The sequence below is a fragment of the Gopherus flavomarginatus genome, chromosome 1, assembly GCF_025201925.1.
Source record: "Gopherus flavomarginatus isolate rGopFla2 chromosome 1, rGopFla2.mat.asm, whole genome shotgun sequence".
NCBI lineage: Eukaryota > Metazoa > Chordata > Testudines > Testudinidae > Gopherus > Gopherus flavomarginatus.
Window position 1 is genome coordinate 135,810,244 of NC_066617.1, and position 14,603 is coordinate 135,824,846.

Sequence of the window (14,603 nt, forward strand, 5' to 3'; positions counted from 1 at the left end):
TTTGATGGGAAAGGAGGAGAGAGATTGTTCAGTGTCTCTGTCAAATCAGTCCTTGGCTTATCCACCAGGAATGTTCCAACAAGGATGCTAGTTGGGGTGATGTTAAGTACATGGACAGCTACTTAATGGGAACTTCCTTAATCTTAAATCAATTTAAGATTTCCACTTTAGATTCATGTAAATGATTGCAAATGTAGGTCTCAACTTTCCCACCAAATTCTTTGGTAAATCAGAACAAGAAAAGAGCTCACCTCCCCAACTGGTCGTCATGACCATAATGGTCCCTTCTGACCTTAAGTCTATGAATCTATGAATCATCTGACAGTTTTCCTCCCATCCTTAAAATAAAAGCAGCAGCAGCTTATTCAAGTACATGATGCGCACAATTAGATACACAGTTCTAATATATTTAGTCAAATTCCACATTGCCTTATGTTCTCCCCTCCACTCCACCCCGCCATTGACTTCAGTGGAGTTGTATCTGGGTGTGAGTAAAAGAACTGGGCATTACTGTCCAAAGACAGAGAGCTAATTCTTCTAAAACAAATCCCTCCAGTAGTCTAGTTTAAACAAGCATATATTATCTGTAGAAAGTCCTTGTAAAAAGACAGTCTGACTCTCCCCATAAGAGGATACCACAGCTTAAGTTGAACCACCTCAGAGTTTTTCAAACAAACAAATTGGCACACTGAAGCGTTCTGCAAGTAGAGACCATTGACATCGCAGTACAAGCACTTGGACTGAGATACAACAATGCAATATTCTTCTGAGTTCATTAGTGCAAGTTTCCACATGTGAACCCCACACGGAATGCTGCACATTTAAAAATGTAAACAATGTAGAAGTCTCAATTCTGATCAGCACCCCAGCCTCTGCTCACACTCTCCCGCTCTTCATATAATGGATTGGATTTCCCTTTATAGCTCACAATACCTTCCAATATCCATCCTACTGGAGACCACAAGCAAGTTTCTTCACCAACAGGAAGAGCCAAAGGAATAGCTACCAAAATTCCTAGGTACCTAGAATAAAGCTCAAGGTATCAGCTGGGTTAACATTTATGCAAAAGTTAGTGCACCTGACCCAATGGTCAATTCCAATCGTCTGAGGATCATTCAGAATTTTTTTAAAATACTTTGCTCGAAAGCTTTCTTGAGTATCTTCAATTATTAGAAAGGTACAGCGAGAACTCCAAACTTCATGGTTTCCCTTAGAGCTGAAACTGAGAGAGGCTCCAATAGTCAAGCTGAAATGCAGCATGGGCAAGAATCACTCAAAACTTCATGAAAAGTATGGGATTTAAAACTAGAATATTTTTAGCCTGCATCTCTTAGTAGAAACTGACTGTAACAGAGCAGTAAACCCCTCTGTCCCTTATGAAGAGTTATCACACCAATGCTGAGCCCTAGTACTTCAATGCAGGAGTCCCTCAGTATCCTTTGTGAGGAGAGGTAAGATTTAGGATCTGATCTTTGGAGTGGCTCCTGGAACTCCATTTAAAGTCAATGGGAATAGCAGACTGGTAACACATCCCAAGATCAGATCCACTGTGAGCTCCGCTAGTTCAGGCTGTTGAACTCAAACACTGCACAGGAGTCAGGAAGAGTTAAGAAGATCGTACGTTGCCCTTTAGTTCATGCAAACTGTTTTTAAAATGAATGCATACTATCCCTTTCTAATTGCCAAAGGAGCTAAGGAGATAAAATATAGGATGCTACTATAAAATGATTTGGTTAAGAATATCTTAAAATTTGACATTCACAGTGGTTAATACTAAAGTATTAAATGCATGCCACGCAAAAGAGGAGGTATGTAGAAATCATACTGAGAAGACCGGCTTACCTAACACGAACACAGTATGAACAGTTAATACAGCAGGGGAAACATTTCTAATGATCAAAATTCCATTTCTTATAGATTGTGTCCCAATCCCCCCTTGACAATGTTTAAATGCTTTCTTACTAGCAAATAATATAAATATATATATAAATGATTTGTATACTGTGATATTAACTATACACTGAAAGTATTGCAAGGATACAGGATTCATTTACAGTAAAACTAGCAATTTATGGTTAAATTTATAGTTTATAAATATGTTGTCTATATTATATGTGGTATAAAAATATTTGACATTTTGTGGGCACTAAATCAAAACAATTTTTAAGGGACTAAAATGATTCAGGTATATGCATATTACCATTGTCAATTACATGAGAATTGGGCTGACTTAGTACAAAATGGAATCCCACAACATTAGCTGAATAAAGAAACCCAAAACATAACATGGCACTGCAAGACAAGGCTAATAAAAAAAGCAGAGGATGAATTTTCATTAACTCAATTCAAGAAGTACTTTAAACAAGGAAATCTGATTTAACAAAATGGCTCTGGGGGAAAAGCAGGGGTGGAAAATGAAAAAAAATTAAAGACATTTTTAGAAGTGTACCCAACAAAAGTATTGAACTTACAGCAATGGAGAAAGTTTAAAAATGGGGGGAGTGATGCAAATGTACGCAAAAAAATGTAGATGCATTTTAATTTTTAAAAAGTGTGTGACAATATATTCTAATATTTCATTATATTTGTACACACACACATATATATAATAAAATATCATAACATATATATTCACTGCTACGATTACTGTATTCCTGTAGAAAACATAAAGCCCTTTGTGTATGGTTAATATCTGTCCTGACTGTTTCTTCAAGTTTAACTTTCATTGCTGGCCCTCCATAGTTAATGTAGAGGTTATTTGGCTACTTCCAAGTATCTATGGTATGCTGCTCTGAGACGGACTTCTTTTTTTATTATTTTAAAAACTTTTTGGTATTGATGAACCCCACATTTTGCCTCACTGGACAGTGACGCGTCCTGGTCCTTCCATTTTCTCATGTGCTCGGTCACTTCACTGGATTAAGGCATGATTTTTTGTTCCATTTGCAAAAATAAAAATTTTGTACAAATTTCTATTCTTTTATACAAAAATTTCTTCTTATGGCACAAGCAGCAGATGCTGTTTAAGAAAATATATAAATATCCTTTTTTCTTCTGTACAAATATCTCCAGTATTCCCCACCCCATTTCATAACTTTTAACTGTACACTGTCCTGCCTCCTCCCTCTCCAATAGCTCCCTCCCCCCTCCCTGGTATGGACAATTTATATTTACACTTTTGTAGTGGAGGCAGTTAAGGAAAGGGGTGGAGGGGCCCTCATGAGGAGTCCGTGCAGGGGGACGGCGGCGGTGGGTAGAGGTGATGGGAATAGCTCCGTTCTGTGTACGGGGAGGGCGGACAGCTTTCATAGTTCTCCTCCGCCGAGAGGTACTGGCTCCTTGGCGTCGGTGGAGGGGGCACAGGCTCGGAATCATAGTTCAAGTCACTGGTGTAGCCCTTAGTCACTGCTGTCGTGACCCGCCGGCTGGGGGCGTAGTCGCTGTCACAAACATCCGTGCTGCAGGGTGTGGTGGGAGGCGCAAAATGCCGGTAGCTGTATGGTCTGTAGCTATGTAAGAGAATTCATAGGACAGATGTCAGCGCTTAAAGAGAAACTATAAGCCAAAGACTCAGATAATGGAACACAGGCCAGATACATTGCCTCATGAAAGGAATACTCATTAGCAGAGCTGTGATTTGTCAGAGTGCTGGCAGCTCCAAAACAAGGCCAAAAAAAACCACCCCAAAACCTCAACTCTGTCTGTCTGGGGACAACCATCCCAAAAATTTTCAGAATTTTCGCAAATGGAGAAGTTGGAAATTAATTCATTTCATGTCAAAAGAAATGTTTTGTTTCACTTTTGGAGGTCTTTACTTTTCTCGCAAAGCTACATTATCAAGGGGATTTAATGTTCCATTCACAAAACAAAGGAGGTGGCGCCCTAGTTTATACCCAGTAGCCTAGTGGTTAGGGCAATCACCTGGGATGTGGAAGAGCCAGGTTCCAAACCCTGCTCTGGAGCAGGGACTGGAACCCATGTCTCCCCTCCACCAGCTCCTTGTTTTTGTGAATGGTGTCTAAGTCCCCTAGTGAATCCAGGCAACAAAATTGAAATGTTTCTTTTCAGAAATGTCAAAATAAACAGTTTTGACATGTCTTAATTTTTTTCTTCAACTGAAACCATTTGCCAAAATCAGCACCAATTTGTTAAATGTTTCAGTTGACCCGAGTCTGCATTTCTCAGTAAAAACAATTCCAGCTAAAATATGTTGCCCAGCTCTGCTAATTAGCCATCACGAAGCCTCAACTCTGGTCAAACTGGTACAAAACGGGTGGGATTTGGGGAATTTTAGAGGTTGGGGGAAAACAGAGTGTGTGGAGTAGATGTTCTGTTTCCAGTATCCTCTGCAGATTAATTTGGCACTGGATCAGAGTCCACAGACACAAAAGCTAGCTCATGTGACTGTTTTAATGCAGCCAGGAGAAACATCTCCCTAGGCAGCTAACATAGATGCAGTTCCCATGTGTTGCTATCAGAAAGTAGTTCTGTGGTGGGTGCAAGAAAAAAATCAAGTTGAACATATAGAGGAGAGCGACTTCTACTGCCCAAGATACTGAGGCTGTAGCAGCCACAATTGCCAGTGCCTCTGCCCCAAAATTGGAATACCAGTTCCACTAGGTCAGTGGTTCTCAACCTTTCCAGATGATTGTACCCCTTTCAGGAGTCTGATTGGTCTTGCGTACTCCCAAGTTTCACCTCACTTAAAAACAGATGTAAAAATACAAAAAGGTGTGACAGCACAATACTACTGAAAAATTGCTTCATTTCTCATTTTGTCTGTCTGAAATTTAAGTTTGTACTGACTTTGCTAGTGCATTTTATGTAGTCTGTTGTAAAGCTAGGCAACTAGATGAGTTGATGTATTCGCTGGAAGCTCTTTGCGCACCCCCAGTGGTACTCATACCCCTGGTTGAGAACCACTGCTCTAGGTCAATGTTATGTGATATAGAATGGCCAGAGGCCAGCAGGAGAGTGTTAGCAGGGATCCTTATTCCCTGCAAGGGGAGGAAGGTTTGTTATAGATTAATTAGAGCATCTGAAGCCAATTAGAGCACCAGCAGTCAGTCATGTGATAAAAACCCCTGCTTCAGTCAGACAGTGTGGGAGTTGGAGCAGGAAGGTTTGGCTGGAGCAGAGAGCAGTTTGAAGGAGTTGGAGAAGAGAACAGTATTGAAGAGAGACAAAAGGAAAGTTTGGAGGAGTGCTGTGGTGGGCTGAGAAATCCAAAAGAAACCCTAGGTAAGGGGCACCTGGCTTGTGTAAAAGGAGGGCAAGAAGCCCCTTCACAAGCTGAAGGGCAGGAGAGGGAAGTAGCCCAGGGGAAGGAACTGCTAGTTCAAGTGGTTCACCACAAACCTCAGGGCCCCTGGGTTGGGACCTGGAGAAGAGGGCGGGCCCAGGTCCCTCCCCTCTCCACTCCCCTCCTCAAGGACACTAGTGGGGTAATTAAAATACCGGTTCAGAGGCAAGCAATGGTGCCCTGAAACCTTCCCCAAAGAAGAGAAAGCGCGAGACCTAGCATAACAGTACTGGCAATTTGCCACAGTTAGAATGTGAGGAAAGACCAGAAGCAGCAATAGGAACTATTTTTGACTAGGAGAGAGTTCTAGAAATATCAAACCCAGCACTACACGCTCAGTATCATTAATGAGATTCAAATGTCACATCAGCTAACAATGATCAGGGTTATCCAAGCCAGCGCCAAGCTTTGATGTTGGTTTTCTTTCTAACCTGCCAGTCCCTTTCATAGACTTTTTATAAGGCCAGAAGGGACCACTATGAACATCTAGTCTGACCTTCCATAGAACACTGGCCATATCTTCTGTTAAAGGACAATAGATGATTTGTGAGCCCCAATAACTTCATTATCCACAAGCCCATTAGGAAGAACTTGTGCATCTCTATCAAAAACAACTCCCTCTGGTAGTCGACCAGTGCTGCTTGTGTGTCTCGGATTGGGTGGGGGGCACATCCTATAGCCTTGGAAAGGTGCTCCTTCTCTTTCATTTGTGGTAAAAACCCAAATAAAACAAAACAAAATCATTACAGCAAAGAGACTAAACATTCATCTTCGGGAATTATTACATTAAATAAAAACAGTGGGCAAAAGCTTACAAGCCTATAAACAACAGTGAAATAGGCCTTTAAAAAAGGAAATATGTAAAAGTTTAACAGTGAAACCTCCCTTTAGCCCTCACCCCAAAAGAGAACAAATAGGAAAAGGAGTAAAAAAAGGGATTTACAAATTTAAATATAGATACATGTAAAGAAAATCAGAAACTCCTCATTGTGGAATCAGAAATAATCATGTTGTGCCCTAGCTAGGCTATGTATCCACGTTATCTATGCAACATTAGACACTCTTCTTTCTTTTTCCCTTCCTAGGATTTCCCTGTCATCTTTCTCAAGATGGCAAGGCCCAAATGATACATTGTGTGCCAAACAAATTATTCATGCAGGAAATTTAAAATAGCATAAGACATTCTTCTACAGTGAATGGCTCTCTCGCTATCTTTCTGGTGTAAATGATTTTCAGTAATAAAAGTAATGAGACACCAAGCTTATGCAAAACTTAAATAAGCTTTGGACAAAAGCTGAGTGACGTCCCTCAATGATACACGTTTGAGAGGAATGCTGCTAACATGTTTGTTGCATTCTGTCTTAAATTTTTGGCCACAATCCTTCAGATACTTCTGCACATGCTTTAATGGGACTACCTTTTCAGGGCCAACATACCAGGCAGATCGGACCTGGGATAAAGAACTGCTAACTAAATGCTGAAGGCATCTCACAGTCCAAGTATGACTTCCTGGAGAAAATGGCGAAGACCAACATTGATGTTCTCACCCATGTCACAAATGAAGAAAAGACCCATTGCTACAAAATCCATGGCTACAAACTCAAAGCCAGCAATTACAGCCCAAAATGGGGCCTGGCAATTTACATCAAGCCGGAGATCAACAAATACGTGGTTCCACCTCCTACAGCGCATAAAGGAACTACCACCATCTCCATGCGCATCAGCAAGCTAACCGTCATTAATGTATATAAACAACCTGGTACACCATGCCTCAGCCAGCTCTGCAGAATGTGCAGGACCCTGCTTATTTGTGGGCAACTTTAACCGTCACTACACACGAGGCTATGCTGCAAACAACCTTCCAGGTGAAGAACTGACAAACCGGACTTCAGCAAATGATATACGTCTCCTTTTTTATGCGAAACAGCAGGTCACTTTCCAGTCTGCAAGATGGGGCAGAGGATATTAGAATCATAGAATCATCGAGTATCAGCGTTGGAAGGGACCTCAGGAGGTCCTCTAGTCCAACCCCCTGCTCAAAGCAGGACCAATCCCCAACTAAATCATCCCAGCCAGGGCTTTGTCAAGCTGAGCCTTAAAAACCTCAAAGGGGAGATTCCACCACCTCCCTAGGTAACCCATTCCAGTGTTTCACCACTTTCTGAGTGAAAGTTTTTCCTAATATCCAACCTAAGTCTCCCGCACTGCAACTTGAGACCATTACTCCTTGTTCTGTCATCAGGTACCACTGAGAACAGTCTAGATCCAGAAAAAACAAACAAACAAACCCAATAATAGGAGATATACCTATCTCCTAGAACTGGAAGGGACCTTGACCAAGTACTGATTTTTGCCCTAGATTCCTAAGTGGCCCCCTCCAGGATTGAACTCACAACCCTGGGTTTAGCAGGCCAATGCTCAAACCACTGAGCTAAGTTTCAATATTGCCCTGACCTGACGTTTATCTCTAAAGATGATACAGGGCACACCAACACCCATGCCATGGATCATCCTCAATGACCTCCTGAACACTCAGGACAGACCCATAATGGAATTCAAATCCCAGTTCTCTACTCAAAACCAGCACCAGGCTGGAACTTTAAAAAAGCAGACAGGGCCAATTTCACTATGATTGTGCAAAACACCATCTCCCGCATTCCCCACTTCTGACCATTTTACTGCGCTCCTAATCTCTGTCACGAAGAACAACATTCTCCGGGGACACAGGTATACTCCTGGCTGGACTGTAAAGAGCCACAAGCTACTCCACAAATACAATGAGCATAAAGATCCAAAAACTGGAAAAGCCCTCCTGGTGTCCCAGGCTGCAGCAAGGCAGAAATGGTGGCTTGAATGTGTAGAAGGTCTAAACTTCACATGCTGGAGCAGACATGTCTGTAACACTTGTGGGCTACAAATCCCACACATGCTATTAGGCCACAGGTGAAAGCCAATGCCATTGCTGCTAAATGTTTGTGGACTTCAAAACAGCCAGCAAATAGACAGTAGTGCAGACAAGTCCAGCATCTACTTCAGCAGGTGATGTCCACAGGCGTGCCACTGTCCCAATGGTCTGGGCCATTCAGAAGTAAGGAGATCGATACAGCCAGTGCAGCCAAAAAACTGGGAAAAGCAGCAGGAAAAGAGGGTATCTATCCTGTGTTCTTGTATAATGTGGATCCACTGCAATGGAAATGGATGATGCAGCTTTTCACCAACATCCTGGAGACCGATGAAATCCCCCGAGTGTGGAGAGAAGCCATGGTCATTTCCTAAAGCCTCTATTGTGACTTCCTGTATTAGCAAACGTGAAGCTTCCAGCTATCCATCGATACACAGCCACGGCATGTGAACTTAAATGCACCAAAGACTACCCAGAACTTCCCATCCAACAGGTTATGGATAACATATCCTAACACAACCTGAAATTGCGAAAACCACTGTGGACCACATGTAACCATCTCATGTCTCTGGATCCAGTCACCGAATGGCAACGTGTCTGGATCTCATCTATCATTCCAAACACACACAGTCATATTGACCCAACAAGCCGCCCTCTCAGTTTTGACCCACCTTGCAAACTTTGGACCATACTGACCTGCAACCTAAAACCCACGGAAAACGTGGCTACTTGATTAACAAAGACTCCCCGTCACGTGACTGTGCTGAGAACATCTAAACCATCCACCGCATCATAGCGCAGCCCCCGCAATATGGATTCAAAGGTAAACTGGACAATAGCCATAACATCATGGGGATGAAGGGGTTGAAATGGCTTAGGGACCTACAATTGCATCTATAGCACGTTGCTCTGCAGATGGCATGTGCAAGACAGTGTGGAACTATGCATGTGATTAAAATTAAGTATCTGCATAACTGTTTGCAGGATCAGGGCCTTAGATTGTAAACTCTAGAACAAGGATGGTCTTTTATTCTATGTTTGTACAACAGTTAGTACAATGAGGCTTTGATCCAGACTGAGGCTACTGTACTAATAAATTACCTGTAGGATCTATGAGTGGAAGGACTGTTTGAAGAATAACCAAATTCCATGGTGTAATGTGAGCGTTCAGTCGCTGGTGATGGTGGAGGGTTCAAAATCTAAAAAAATTAAGAAGAGGCATCTTTTTAAACAGCCACAACAAAATTAAAGAGGAAGAAAAAATTAAATACAGCCATGATGATATTCCTACCCAATATTAAAGAAAACACTAGTTTGTAGTTTACACTTTTTCTTCTTGTTAAGGCAAAGCTCAGTGCTGCACCCAGACAAAGCCATGGCCCCTTCTCCAGCATAAATTCCTCTCTATAAACTCAACATCCTGTGAACCTCGCTTGTACTCATTGCCATCTAGGCTATAACTAAGCTTTCCTCCTAAGGAGCTGACAACTGTTGCTATTTTGAAGCACTTAATGCTGAAAAGTAAACCCAAACCAGGCAATTCAATACTAGATTGTCATCAGGTACACACACCGTTATCCTAGGCAAACTGGCTGTTAACTGCCATAACCAGCTCACAGTCACCAGATACTGTGCTGTTTCCAGTATTGTTATTTTGCTGCCCTTTGCTCTTTATATGACTGAACAGATTCTGGCTCTTAGAGCAAAGAGGATATTTCAACTGTAATGAAATAAACATACTAGAGGGAGTATGTTATGAGGCCTGACATCACGGTCAGCAGTTCAAATTCAGCCCACACTGATAATTCAGTTTATCACCACCTTGTTTTGTGGGTTACAGATAAAGAGGTTGGCAGTATTAGTTGCTAATGGAGGCAAGATGACTTAGAATCTAGCCTGTAAACTCTTTTAGGCATTGTCTTTTTGTTTTGTGTTTGTACAGCCACTAACGCAATGCGGTCCTGGTCCATGACTGCAGCTCCTAGGCGCTATGTTAACATAAATAACAACAACATGTGTAATAGCATGAAAGCCACCACTGCAATTGGTTCTCCTGCAAGGACTGTGGATAGTAGACTCCCCTTTAGTGATGATCCCTGCATGCCAAGTTGGAGGTGCCTCAGTGTGGTCAAAGCGGAGAAGTTTTCTCTGCCTGTGCTGTACCTGTTCTATAGTTTGGAGCTTTTACAGTCTCTAGGACAATGAGACCAACACCATTCACCAGCACTAAATCCATTAACTTTTTTAGTTTAGCAAGACATTCCTCTGCAGCTTTGGAAGAGGGCATGCTGTTCACACACATTTCCTTCCAATTCACCCACTCCATATTCAACCAAACAGATTTGCTAGACTAGAAATCTAAAACAAAGCCCTTGCCAAACAGCTAACCCAAGACATGCGCCCTGCTACTGGACTGAAAGATACCCACACCTAGAAGTGTGACTTACTGGAGGGAAGTAAGTGCCCTTGGTACTCGAAGAACTACTGGAGGATGCTCCCGTGACATGGGCTCTGTCGTAGGGAGGCCCGCTACTTCCGGCCATAATGCTGAGGGAGCTGATCACAGATTTACGAGACATTCCTAAAGAAGACGACAGACACTATGTTTATCAATATTAAAATCTTTAAAGCAAAACTGAAGAAGGGATGGGGGTTAAGGCTAAAATCTCTCTACAGGATAGAGGCACTATAAACACGACCCCCCCCCCCAAAAAAAAGCTGTCTGCATTAAACAATCCTAGTCTCCTTGATGGAAAAGCGAAATGAAGTTACTCAGAGGATAAACATGCTAGCTTAACATTCTAGCCACTGAGTTCAGGAACCTGGCATGGGGCTGCACGAAAGCTTGTGCAAAGAGAAACGAATTCCTTTCACTTGAATGGCTTTGAAAGGTTTAAGAGAGAAGGTACTTCAGCACTCTCTCTATACTCAAAAATAAAACATTAAACTGATTTTGCCTGTCTCATGCGTGCGAAAGGAAAGAGGTTTTGTTCTCTCTTTTCCACACAGTGAGTTTTTGCAACAAAGTGAAAGGAGACTAGGAGGGAGGCCTGGCAGAAGATGCATGTGAATGCATTCTGGACTACAGTGAAAATTCTGCTCAAAGCTCCCTCTTATGAAAAGCAGCTTATCACAGGAAGGCAAAAGGGGCTGATGCATTGATATATCGCCATAACAGGCCTGCAAAAAGCATTTACAGGCACCTCTTTTGTTCCAGTTGGATCAGAATAAAGCAGCAAGAATATGGATTTTATTAAAAAAGACTTGGCACTGACTAATGAAAGCTCATTATTTGTAAAGAAACAGATACAGGAGTCATGCACATTAATTAAGACTAAGTGCACATTTGTGAACTAACCTTAGTTTCGTATCTCATCGGATAGATAAGGTTACAACTTTGGTTAATGTTTGCACAATGCTGTTTAAGAGGGTTTACAGAAATGAGGCTATAATTACTCCTGGTCATTAAAGATCCCATCGAATTCTCCACAAGCACACAATACAGGGCATTTGACCCCAAGACAGGGCAATTCTCAATCAACATGAGTGACTATATTCTGTCTAAGTTCCCGTTGATTTAATTCTCTATTTCCTGAGCCTACAGTGCTGTGTAGAATTGCTGGTGTCATTACACTGGCCCCAGAAGAGGACGAATTTCAGTAGTAAAAGAAGTGATCCCTAGGTATGTGTATATACAGTTACTGGTAGTTCTGCTGCTTGTGGATGACACTGTTAGATATCAAACAACAATTGAGTAATACAATTTAGAGGGTTCAATCCTGTCTTCCGAGGGGCAAGTGCCCAGAATTATGTATCTGGTACAAACACCTACTTTGCTGGTGAGCATGCACAGGAGCTTGCATTATAACTATATAGTGCCATTAAGAGGCAGGATAAGGAAACCAATGTAGTTTCAAAATGCTTAGACATCTTCTTACTTACCTGGGAGAGACCCTGACAGAGAGCTTGGGTGAGGCACATAACCAAGTGGTACGGAAGCTGGTCCATGCACCACATAGTCATTAGTCATTGTTTCCCCATCCCCCTTCATGCGTGGGCACAGCACCCTCTGGCAGATAAAGTACATTGCTCCAACCACAAAAACGGTGAGGATCACTCCAATGATCGAACCTATGGTATTGTTGGCTTGTGGTGCTGGCTCCTCTGTTGTGTCTAAATGAGGAGAGGGAAATCAGATTCTGTAACATTCATGCCACTGTCCCCAAAAGAAAAACTGGAAGTCTATGCTACTGAGCTTCCAAGCCACTTACAACAGCCTTCTAATTAAACATGCAGTGTGAACAAACGCCTACTAGGCACTCGGATGACATTTTTACCTGCAATTAAAGACAGCTATTTTTCACATTTGACCTAAGTAGCATATGAACCTTGGGCAAAAGCCAGTATTCAAATTAATACCATTAACTCCATTTCCTCTGCTGTTTAGAGGTTTATTATTCATGGCCTAGCATACACTGATGCTAAATAGAACCATGGAAGCAATGATTAACTGTCTGGTGGCATTTCCAAAGACACTTAACCTGCCCCATGTGCACTTCCAACTGATGGTAACAGCTACACCTGATCACCTGTCCTAGAAGTATCATCTCTGCAAGGCAGTGCCACCCTGAATTGTTATTACAAGCCCATCAGCAGTCAGACATGGATGCCATTCCTGAAGGCACTGAACTGTAAGCAGTGATATTTCTCAGAACAATGGACAACAACCTGACTATGCCTTGAGAATCTGGGAAGACAAGCAGGTATCAAAGCATTTACCTTCTCTATTCAGGGTCTTATATTACACCCATCTCCATGGTATCTAAGTTGCTACTCTTCAACCCACATATCCTTGTTCCCTGAAGTCTGCGCCAACCCTTTAGCCAATCTCTTTGGCTCCCATATCTAACATCTACAGAGATGAGAAAGTAAGAACCTGTCCACATTGGAAGCAGAACAGAACTAGCTACAACCTTATCCCAGTGAATACATTGACCTAACTGCCCTCCTCCCTCATTACAAACAGTAGAGAAGATAGGAAATTGGTTCAGGTCAGTGAAACAAGCTGTTATATGCACATTTGTGATAGTGTCTTGTGGCGTCTGGCCCAAAGGGAGGATAAGGCACCTGTTATTACTGCCAACAAAGGGAGATCTCACTTATCTCTGAAGTAGATTCAGGAGCTAAAGAATTAGGGGTCAATTCTGGCTTTACATTTGCGTGTTTTTATTCATTAACTGTGTCTGTCATGTGCAGTACATCAATTGGTTATAATAGGTGAGGAGATTTCCCGTTTAAAATTTCTAACATAACAATGATGCAGGTGAACTTTAAGGCTGAAATCTACTCTGTTTGGCTGTAGCTTTTTTTCCTAGGGACCTGGAACCTTTCAAGGCAGGCAGGCACAAAGGATATTATATTCCATAAACCATAATCTGCAATTATAAACCAAGCAGAGAATTACATAGGCTTTAGGCACAAAGGAAACTTTTTAGCATATTTCCATGTGCAGAGATAGGAGCTCTTAAAGTACCTCTGGTGAATTCTATGGCTGAAGCAGAGCAGATTGGTTACCACAGCCTCAGGACATTTTGAAGAGATTCTTATAGTACAGAAGAATGCTTCCATCCAAGCATACAAACATATTATTAAGCAAGATTTCCAAAAAAATTAAAAAATGTTTAAAATATAAGGGACAGAATTTAACTGTTTTGAATATGAGAGACTTATCAGAATAATAGATTTTTCACTCCAAAAAGGGCTATTTGTCAATTACCTTCTCATGATCCCCATGCATTAATTACTGGGCAATAGGTGAGGCAGGAACACCCATCTTAAAATTAATGCACGTGGCTTTAATATTGAGAGCGAATCCTAACTCACTGAGGAATGAAACAACCATCTTCACTTGCTGCAACCATGTCTCTGATCTCAGATTTTACACTTACAGCATCCTTGCTCATCTGAGCTGTCACTGCAGTCCAAGTTGTGATCACATTTCTTGTTTTTCCCAATGCACTGGCCACTGGTGCAGCGGAACTGATCGGTTAAACAAAGCACTGGAGGGGGGAAAAATGTCCAGAAATGTTCAATGTCAGATACTCAAGAAAACAAAGACAGGTGATCAGGTTCTGTAGGAGGGTAACACAGTGATTACCTGAGAATGTTATTTCCTATTTGCAGGGTAATAAATATGGTATGCTGGGCTGAATGAACTCAGAGGCAGAAGGCCATGGTGTTTACAGGAAATAAACCCAGGATACAATTAAAAGGAAGTACACAAGTTATAATTACTATTAACTTTATCCATTAAAAATCTGAATTTTGAATGAGAGAAAAGAATTAAGTTACAAAAACTTATCAAGCTGCTAAAAGATAGTTACCTCTTTTCAAAGAGGT

General features: G+C 41.7%; 1 protein-coding gene across 3 annotated transcripts in view; it reads right to left on the reverse strand.

Moving 5' to 3' along the window:
* Positions 1-321: 321 nt before the first annotated feature.
* LRP6 (LDL receptor related protein 6) overlaps positions 322-14,603 on the reverse strand; it is a 186,735-nt gene continuing 172,453 nt past the window's right edge. For all 3 annotated transcript variants that reach the window (XM_050965140.1, XM_050965130.1, XM_050965155.1), the window contains 5 exons: positions 14,153-14,263; positions 12,147-12,377; positions 10,652-10,785; positions 9,306-9,403; positions 322-3,509 (listed from right to left, as the gene is read on the reverse strand). In XM_050965140.1, coding sequence (XP_050821097.1) covers positions 3,218-3,509; positions 9,306-9,403; positions 10,652-10,785; positions 12,147-12,377; positions 14,153-14,263 — 866 coding nt within the window. In that variant the 3' untranslated portion in view covers positions 322-3,217. The remainder of the gene's footprint in view (positions 3,510-9,305; positions 9,404-10,651; positions 10,786-12,146; positions 12,378-14,152; positions 14,264-14,603) is intronic.